The sequence below is a fragment of the Pelmatolapia mariae genome, linkage group LG15 (genome assembly GCF_036321145.2).
Source record: "Pelmatolapia mariae isolate MD_Pm_ZW linkage group LG15, Pm_UMD_F_2, whole genome shotgun sequence".
NCBI classification, from domain to species: Eukaryota; Metazoa; Chordata; class Actinopteri; order Cichliformes; family Cichlidae; genus Pelmatolapia; species Pelmatolapia mariae.
This window is the reverse complement of record NC_086240.1, coordinates 8,359,016-8,368,515: the sequence shown is the minus strand read 5'-3', so window position 1 is coordinate 8,368,515 and position 9,500 is coordinate 8,359,016. Positions and strand designations below refer to the sequence as shown.

The following is a 9,500-nucleotide window of genomic DNA, read 5'->3' as shown; positions in this document are numbered from 1 at the left end:
TAACTTCACTTTCCTTGCATGCCATAAACCTATTTGTATTGTTTTCTTCAGACAGATGCATTTCCTTCTCCTTTTGAGTGACCTGGCTGGTGCGTTTAAGGACACGTTTGAGAAAATCAACCAGGAACTTGTATTACAAGACAGGACCAACTCTCTCACGTGCACAGACTATATTGGGCACTTATTAAGGAGTCCTGCTGCCTCCCAGTTTGATCTATCTCTATAGAAGAAACGATCAAATCAATAACTAGTAAGGTTCATGGCAACTTTTCCTTTTGGATTCGCTGCTGCACTGTACCCTGACCTGTTCAGAATTATATTAATAAAAGAGCTATTAAACTTCCTCTCCTGAGATATTGCATAATTAGGCAGGTTTCATGTGTACTATTTGAGTACAGGCTTACAAAAATAAGGTCAGAGATCACTTTTTGTCATACAAAGTAGATCCCATATCGCATTCACTTATTAACCCTACTCAAAGCACATTTCAAATAGGCATCTTCCGGCAGAACGATATGTTATACAAATCCTGTATATTTTCATTACTTTACTTTATACTCTCTCCACTGGGAAGCTGATATGTTTTGCCGTTATCTTGTGGCTGTATTGTAATTTATTCTGACTTTCATATCCCCCTGAAAGGAGAGGAAACCTGTCACATACACCATTAATAGAGTCAGACCTAAATCTAATGTATTTAATTTGTCCTAATAAATAGAGTGAATGTGACCAGTTAGCTTAGCATGTATTTTATCTAATTTTATGTTATAATGGGGGTCTACTAAAGCCAGTTGTGGTTTTGATAGTACGGGGTCTCTCACTGCAAAACTCAACATGCTTTCAGGATATATCTACGAGAAACATCACATTTTCTTATAGGCGGCATCTGCTTGTCCATTAAAACTCGGACTTGCTTAAACTGTAGACAGAGAAATTGTCTTGAAGAAACGCCTGGGGGTCCACAGCCTCAGGCCACGACTGAGAGGCGCCAAATACAGCCGGGAGGCGCGGCGTATTGGTGAAGGGCGAGCACAAAGGGGCGGGAAGGGGGCGGGTCCGTAGTAGCAGCGGTCGCATTTTAAAAGTGAAGCTGAAAGTGAGGAGCGAGAGCAAGTCAGTGCTGTCTGTCGGCTAGGTGCTTACCGCGTTCACCAAACACCGTCAGCAGACTTTAAGCATGATTCGGCGGTCCAGAAGCAGGTAAGAGAAACACGAGCAACGACTTGGGCAGCTTTAAAGCTTCCCTTTCTGTCTCTCAAAGACTCGCAGCTATTATTGTAGTTTTCTCGTGAGGCATTATTTCACTTGGATACGGCGTGAAGTGAGTGCGAAGAGTGCATCCTCTTGCCCTCGCTCACGCGTGTGTGTGTGTGTTTATATTTATATATTTTATATATATATTTTTTTACTTCATATATATATATTATATACATATATATATATATATATGTAGTCAGCCTGTACTATGCGCGAGCCCTTTACTTTTCTCCAGTTGGAGCTGTGGAGCGCTCGCGCCAATGACAGGTGGCTGGTCATCGCTCGGCTGTGACAGTGCTGTGCCGTGCACGCTTCGGCGTGTCTTAACTCGCGGATAGTAAAAACAGGCTGCAAAGCAGTTCATCTGCCACCGATTTCGGCTCTTTTCGATGAAAACGTGCACACGCTACACACACGACTGCTTCCCAGCATCTCCGACCGAGCGCGAGGAGCGATGGATATTATTTTGGAAACCTGCGCTCTAACATTGTACGCCACGCGTACTTGTTCCGCGGAGACCCAATGCTTTTTTTCTCCCTTAAATTACACACATTAGGTCGTGTGCGCGAATCTCATGTTTGAGATCGGCTTTTTTGAGGAGCTTCTTTGCACACACACAAAAAAGCCACCGTTTACCTCCGTTTACAGACGTGTTTTTATCTCGTTTTATTCTCATCGTAATTAGAAGAAACTGCACCCGGAGTTAATTTGATTGGTTTAAAAGTAATTATCACTTCTTTTCATGAAGAGCCGATCGAGCTGATTAATCGTTCTTCTTATTATGAGAGCGCTGTAATCATCTTCTATTGTTTGCTTGCTTTTTTGTTTGTTTCACGCTAATTATCTCATTTGCGCTGAAACGCAGAGGTTGTTGGATAAATTTGAGAGAAGTTGTTTGTTTGCTCGCCTCTGCGATAGTAGTCACACATTTGGTCAAAAGGAAAATAAGGAAGATTATGGCGTGTAAATATCCTTCTGTACGCATGCACACACACAAACACACACGCACGTACACACACAGTGGGGTTCCTCTTCACCTGTTGTACTGTATGACAGCACAACTATCTACCTGTTCGTTCTACCTGTCCCGCATTCTGATTGGTTGACCACATGGTGTGTGTGTGTGTGCGCGCGCGAACGTGAACTCTGTGTGCACGTGTGCGTGTGTTTCCGTGTGTGCATGGCTGTGCTGTACAATGCCCTGTGCAAGTTTGAACACGCCAGGGTCACAAAATTATGATCGCATGTGCCAATCCAGGTATCTGTGGAAACTAAAAACACTGGAACCTGTTCGTCCTCCCCCCCCCCCCCTCTCTCTCTCTCTCTCACACACACACACACACACTCATACATGCACACCCCCTGTGGGTGTCTTGGCTAAAAGCCTGCAGCCAAACCTTCAAGAATGACTGGTTTTCTGTCTGTGTTGGAGTTAAGCGAGTGACTAAAAAAGAGGGCTGAGTTTTTTTAATGCACCTCATAAAGAGATTAATAGGGAGTAGTTTAGAACAAGTAAAGTACTTATTGTCCTATTATTCTCCTGTCTATTATCCTACACTCTTCTTTTTCCACGCAGACTCCACCTCTTTTTAAAATGTTGCCCTCTGTGTGTGTGTGTGTGTCTGCAGTCTGTACAGCAGTGAGGATGACGAGGAGGAGACTGAGATGTATGAACATGATTATGATGGATCACTGCCCAAGCCTGGGAAACGCCAGCTTGGCAAGACACGCTGGACACGAGAAGAGGTACACACAAACACACACACACACACACACCTGTCAATACAGTTCAAAATCTGCTGTTCAATACTAAATATTAGTGACATATTTTTAAAAAATGTACTCTCTTTTTTTCAGGATGAGAAGTTGAAGAAACTTGTTGAACATCATGGAGCAGAAGACTGGAAAGTAATTGCAAGCCTATTAACTGTAAGTAGCGGGCATGAGTCCCTGATTTGTCTGCATGCAACTTCCCATTGTGTGGAGATGATCACAAACTGTATTTTGTTTTTCTCTCTCTACACAGAACCGTACAGATGTGCAGTGCCAACACAGGTGGCAGAAGGTTCTCAACCCAGAACTCATTAAAGGACCGTGGACCAAAGAGGAGGACCAGAGGGTAAGAGCACACTGTACTTTTGGGGGGTTTTGGGGGTGAGGGTGGCATGGAAAGCTGTAAATATAAATGCAAGATTAACTTGCATGCAGAGTTTGTAGTGTGCTTTAGCTGTGTGTTATGTTATAACAGCCATTAGTGGTGACCTTACAGTGTAATTGTTAGAGTGGGCTTTATACTAACTGGATATGACTGAGATCAACAATTACTTTGTGTTCCTGTGTTTAAAGCAACTTCTCTGTAGCAACTCCTGAACTGTGGTTGCACACTTTTACTCACCCTTACACAACATATAACACGTTTAGGAGTTATATTTCCACCCAGATGCCACTGTAATGATTAGCAGAGTGGCTAATGTTCCAATGGAAACTCCCTCACTGCTCACCAGCAGGTGTTCTCAATCACCTACACTAGCAAAAGATCAAGAAAGAGAGAGAAGGAGGAAGGAAAAGCAGTCTATTTAGTAAAACTTCTGAGATTTTTATTGATAATCATTTTTTTTATTTCTTCTCTCCCTCCTGTTTTCATATCTCTGTACCACTCTACTTCTCCCTCCCCTCCCTGTTATTACTCCTTCCTTCCTCTTTCCCCATGCCCCTCTACTACCATTCACTTCTTCCTTTTCAACACTCTCCCTCCTCCTCCTCCTCTCTTGCCTTTCCTCTTTCTCTCACCCCTCACAACCCTAAAAATCCCCAGGTGATCGAGCTGGTCCAGAAATATGGCGCCAAACGCTGGTCAGTGATCGCCAAGCACCTGAAGGGGCGAATTGGCAAGCAGTGCCGCGAGCGCTGGCACAACCACCTGAACCCAGAGGTTAAGAAGACTTCCTGGACGGAGGAGGAGGACAGAATAATCTACCAGGCGCACGAGAAGCTGGGCAATCGCTGGGCAGAAATCGCTAAGCTGCTCCCTGGCAGGTGAGGTGGAGAGAGAGGGAAGAAGAGGCAGAAAAGGAGAAGCTAGATGAATCACTGAAACCTTGTTGGTTAGCTGCGCAATGTTGCGGTTAAGAGGCTGAAATGGAGGGGAGGGCACGCCAATAAAAGTGAGCATGAGAGAAAATGGAGTTGTGGACACAGAACACAAGCTGGGAAAAAAAGGTTAAAAGGCTAAGTTAGGACGTGGGGGGAAGGTGTAGAATGACAGAAGAGAAAAGACAGATAAATATGTGGTTATTGTAATTGCTTTGCACTGATAACCTTATCAATTGTGCACATTTTTAAGTATGCGTGTATGTGTGTGACTGAGACTTTTCCTATCTCCCTCAGCGTGTGCGTGCGCCTGCATTGATAAAGCTGCTGTGCGCAGCTAGAGGATGTCACATCACCTTTAAGTTAACACATGTCCCTTATGACTCGCAGGACCGACAACGCTATAAAGAACCACTGGAACTCCACCATGAGGAGAAAGGTGGAACAGGAGGGCTACCTCCAGAACGCAGCCAAGAACAGCAGCCCCTCGCTCCCCGCCAGCCGCACTTACGTGAAGACCAACAATCAGATCATGTGCTTTCCCCAACAGCCCGGTCACACGCAGCTGACTTCCAATTTGCCACTCAGCTACGCCACCTACCTGTCTGACGCACGTAGAGTAAGTGGGCTTTAAACCAGAATTTAGGCCGATCTCCACCCGCAAGACCTTGCATTTATTAACGTCTGCTTCTTTCTCTGTAACAGGTGCACTCCACCCTCTCATTCAATATGAACATACTCAACATTCCCCAAGTCCAGGTAAGAATCGCAAACCTGAGCGGCGATCGAAAGATGGGGAAGATGAGTTGTTTGGATTGAACTGGTGCTCACGCATTTCTTCTGCTCTTTCAGAGACACTATAACGAGGAGGACCCTGAGAAGGAGAAGAGGGTGAAAGAGATCGAAATGCTGCTCATGTCAACAGAAAATGAACTGAGGGGCCAGCCGTCACTACCGGTGAGTCACACTCGGATCTGCGTCTGGATTCAGGAGGGTGAAACATGTGACAGCACAATTTATGTGTTTTTGGGTTTTTTTGACCCTGGCTTTAAGGACAGTGGTTGGACTTGTGTTTTTTGTGTGTGCATGAGGAGGAGGAGGAAACATCTGGGTGGTCTGTTTCTGCAAAAAGTGATGCAATAGGATCTTATCACCATTTCTTTTGGGTTTGCATGACCCCTTGTGCAATTCTCTACTCAACACTTCTTCTGTCGGACTTTACATTAAAGTTCCCCTTCTCATTTGATCACGGTTGAGCGTTCCCTGCGCTTCTTATATCTGTGCTTCCTTTGCACTCGCTCCTCTGTGCTTTTGTGTTTTCAGGTGATTATTCTTTTCCAGTCTTTAACATTTTTTTCCCCTCTCCAGATTTGTTCGTTCTATCAAAACTGGACCAACCAGAGCTCCATGTCCAATAGCTCAGAAGGTGCTGCTCTTCCTTTACCTCATCACCAGGCAGCCAGCCAGGAACTGCCTCTTGACCAGAGCAGCTCAGGTGAGGACAGCGCCCCCACAACACCCGTCGAAGGCATTAACGGCAACAACAGTAACAACAACAACAACAGTCCCCACAACAGTCCTGCGTTCTCAAATCCAATGCCGGGGCTTATGGAATCCATGATTGACTCAGTAAGTATCTGCCTTATACTGTGTCGTGCTATATTATGTTTTTATTTTTGTCTGTCGTGATCAACTGGAACCAGTTGAAGAAGATGCCCTATAAATTAGAAACACAGATATAATAGCGGGCCTTGACCCAGAACTTCCCACCCTTTTCCCAGAGCCTGTTAGCAGTGGGTTCTTGGAAGGGAGCGCTCTTAAAGCAGACAGGGTCTTGCCCAATCGGTGCTCAGCAACTGCTAAAGAATCATTGACTGGTTTCATGTCGAATGCCAACCCATGTGAAGTCACAAATCTACTCTGTTCACCCTCACAGGTCACATGACCCGTGCTTACACAGTCACCACACAAAACTAGTGTTTGTCCCATTGTTTAAAGCTCCACTCCTTCCTTTCCATTTCTGTGTTCTTAGCTTAGCGTGCTACACGAGCTGCCTGGTTGTCAAAGCCTTGTCAGGGGTCTTTAATTTAATGTTTTCTTCCTTTTTATTTCACAGTTCCTCAACCAGCCAGTGAGCCCAGAACACTCAGACAACCTACCCTTTAACTCACCCGTGCCTGCAAGCCTCCTAAATGATAATGAATTGTAAGAAGCTTTTGTTCTCATCACTTTTATTATGCAAACCTGTTATTGTTATATGAGCCTTTTTTAACAGCTGTGTCTTTTTTTTTTTTTTTTGCTTTTTCTTTCCTCTCTCCTCAGGCTCATGACTCCCAATATGTGTGAGTCAATTCTGGAATCAACCCCACGTACACCCACGCCTTTGAGATCAGCCTCGACCCATCAGGAGATCAAATATGGCCCCGTTAAACTAATGGTGAGATACTTTAATGTGTGTATATATCCCTCGGTGCTTAATTTGACATGCAAACTGCTGCTGTGCACACTGCATTGTCCTCGGGACTCACTCGGAGGTTTGTGTTGTTTCCAGAACACCACTTTGGGGCAGCAGATGGTTGGGTCCATCAAGCAGGAGCCGGTGGAAGATGCCATTAAGCAGCCTCCATTTAAGAAGATAAAGCAAGAGGTACTTTCCACCCTACATATGCATGTACAGATATGCAAAAAAAAGAGCATGCGCATATGATGTGAGACTGACATAAGAAGTGTTAGTTTGTATCTTGAGAAAACAGCGGACAGGGGTGAAATATCAAACCCAGCCATTTGCATGTTGCGGTGACAAACGTGTTGTGTTTTGTTTTGTTTTTTAGTTACATTTTGCAACACGTTTGACATCAGCTTAAAGAATAGCTTGAGGTTAATTTTTGTAAGCCAAGCTTGTGTGACTTGGTTACAAAAAGAGGAAAATGTGGTGCTTTAAATGACCGTGTTGTGTTTTTTTTCGGGGGGTCCTAGGTTGAGTTCCCATGCAAGAGGAGCCACTGCATGCAGTGGACAGGGCAAGAGCTTAACAGGCAGCTCTTCTCCCCCAGTCGCCCAGCTCAGGAAGTATCGGTAAGTTGACGTTTGACCTTAAGTCAGACCTTCTTATGTGTTTTTGTTTCGTTTTATGTGAGTCCATCAATGAGTACGCACAGGATCAACCCTAAGATCCTTTACTATGCACCCTTTTTCAGTCATTGTACTGTAATTATCGTGTTGTTAACAAGTGTTGTTTCATTTTTTCAGGACCTACTTACCAGCTCACTCTTGAACGAAGACGGACACAAAATCTACCAGCTCCCTCACAGAAGCCTGAATAACCCACTACAGGTGTGTGTGTGTATGTGTAATTAAATCATAAATTTATAAAATAGCTTTGCATTTTAACATAAAAACTCATCATCTTCTTTTTTCTTACAGCAGCAACAGCTGGGTTCCTGGGATCTGTTGACCTCCGGGAAAACAGAGGAGCACATCCTGGCCTCGGAACACAAGTTCTTGAGTGCTTTCCCTTCAAGGACACTGATGATATAGACTGAGATAAATGCTGATCCAAACACATCAACTTTTCCTGCACTGGAGTTTAAAAAAAGAGAGAAAAAAAACCCCTTAGCTCAACCAGGCTAAGGTGTTTAGCCCCCCAGCTGAAGCAGTAGAAAATGGTTGGAGCAATGGATGGATCAAGCAGATGTTTACTTGTTTACTTCTGGAACACAGGCGTTTACGGCATCACTGGGTTCAAAACTCAAAGAGTTTTCGCTTTCACCTACACTTCTGGAACAGACGGGCGGATACATATTTGCGGTGGTACAGTCATTGGGAGAGGCTATATGCCACTGATTTTTTCACACTTACATTTGTTGGATTTGTACCAACCAAAGACTTTTTTTAAGGGGGGAGGGGGGGTGACTTTTTTTAAAGTTTTTAAATTTTTTAAATTTTCTTTGGTTTTATTGTATTACAAACGGGGAAATGGTGACCATGTATGCCTTAGGCTGTATTATTAATTACACATGTTGATAGTAATATAAAGAACAAGCTCATTAATTTATTGATTTTTTTTTTTACATTATGACTTTGTTGCTGTTGTTTTACAATTGGCCAATGGAGCAGTGTTGTATTTCAGAGTATTTAAGCCCTTTTAGCATTATCGTACATCCAAAGTCATAATGATGATTTTCTAACTGACCTCTGTATTTCACACATGAAACAGTTTTTATTTTGTTTTGTTTTTTGGGGTTTTTTTTTTAACCTTTTTTTGTCCTTTTTTTTAATTATTAAGGGGTTTTTAATGGGTCTACTGAGAATTTCAAGTGTTTGGTCTTTGCCACCTCATGTAAACACTCCACTGCTGAACAAGGACTGCTCGGTCTGTTCTCGCACCACTATGCAACTACAATTTTTATACTTTTTTTTGTACAACAGAAAGGGGCCAGCCTTTTTAGTATTACCTGACAAACACATCGGCGCCTTTATTTCATAGGAATTGAGTTTTCATTTCAAGTTTTTTTGATTTATTTCTGGCCTTCACAGTATCCCCCCCGAACCGGGAAAAGATTCAATGAACAAGCAATTGTTAGAATTTAGATACATATATATATATATATATCTACAGAAAGAGAGAGAATTTATTTATACATTTGAAAGTCCGAAATGCATTTATATTTGAAACCTGAGCTTCACCCAGTAAGAGTAAGACCAAGCTGCACTTGAATTTTATATTCTCCTTAAAACTGTGAGAGTAGCAAACACTGATATTAATGCTACAGCCAAAATCCCATTTTTTTAAAAAAAGAGAAAGAAAGAAACATTTCTTCTGATGGATTTACACTGTTGTAAAAGTACACTCAACAAGCATTTTGTGTTCTTTAACGAAACTGCAGTAACTCGTGTCAAACACTTAGCACACTTTTTGTAAAAGCATTTACACATGCCAAGTTTTTATACTTCTACTTTTGACTGCCTACTCAATAAAGTGTGCTGTTTTTATAACAACCTTGTGTTCAGTGTTTAATCTCTGACGTTGAGCGTACTAATGTTGATAGCAGTTCAAACACAGCTACTCGTGGACAATAATATATGGAAATAACATTTTCATATATTTAAGCTGTAAAGTGCAAAGTTCAGCCCAAGAAGCCTACGTTCTCAGT

At 42.9% G+C, this 9,500-nt stretch overlaps 1 protein-coding gene across 1 annotated transcript; it reads left to right on the top strand.

Annotated features, from left to right (window-relative positions):
- Window positions 1-1,104: 1,104 nt before the first annotated feature.
- Window positions 1,105-9,310, top strand: myb (v-myb avian myeloblastosis viral oncogene homolog). The gene is made up of 15 exons (XM_063495495.1): window positions 1,105-1,200; window positions 2,886-3,003; window positions 3,115-3,186; window positions 3,284-3,376; window positions 4,073-4,293; window positions 4,738-4,966; window positions 5,053-5,106; window positions 5,200-5,304; window positions 5,716-5,976; window positions 6,464-6,552; window positions 6,670-6,784; window positions 6,899-6,994; window positions 7,324-7,422; window positions 7,597-7,680; window positions 7,771-9,310. Exons 1-15 carry the CDS (start codon window positions 1,178-1,180, stop codon window positions 7,882-7,884), a joined length of 1,773 nt encoding a protein of 590 aa, XP_063351565.1. The 5' UTR covers window positions 1,105-1,177; the 3' UTR covers window positions 7,885-9,310.
- The last annotated feature ends 190 nt before the right edge of the window (window positions 9,311-9,500 follow it).

Coding starts and splice junctions, on each gene's coding strand:
- myb (XM_063495495.1), top strand. CDS start 1,178: ATGATTCGGCGGTCCAGAAGCAG. Junction 1,201..2,885: donor ATTCGGCGGTCCAGAAGCAG/GTAAGAGAAACA, acceptor GTGTGTCTGCAG/TCTGTACAGCAGTGAGGATG. Junction 5,977..6,463: donor TGGAATCCATGATTGACTCA/GTAAGTATCTGC, acceptor TTTATTTCACAG/TTCCTCAACCAGCCAGTGAG.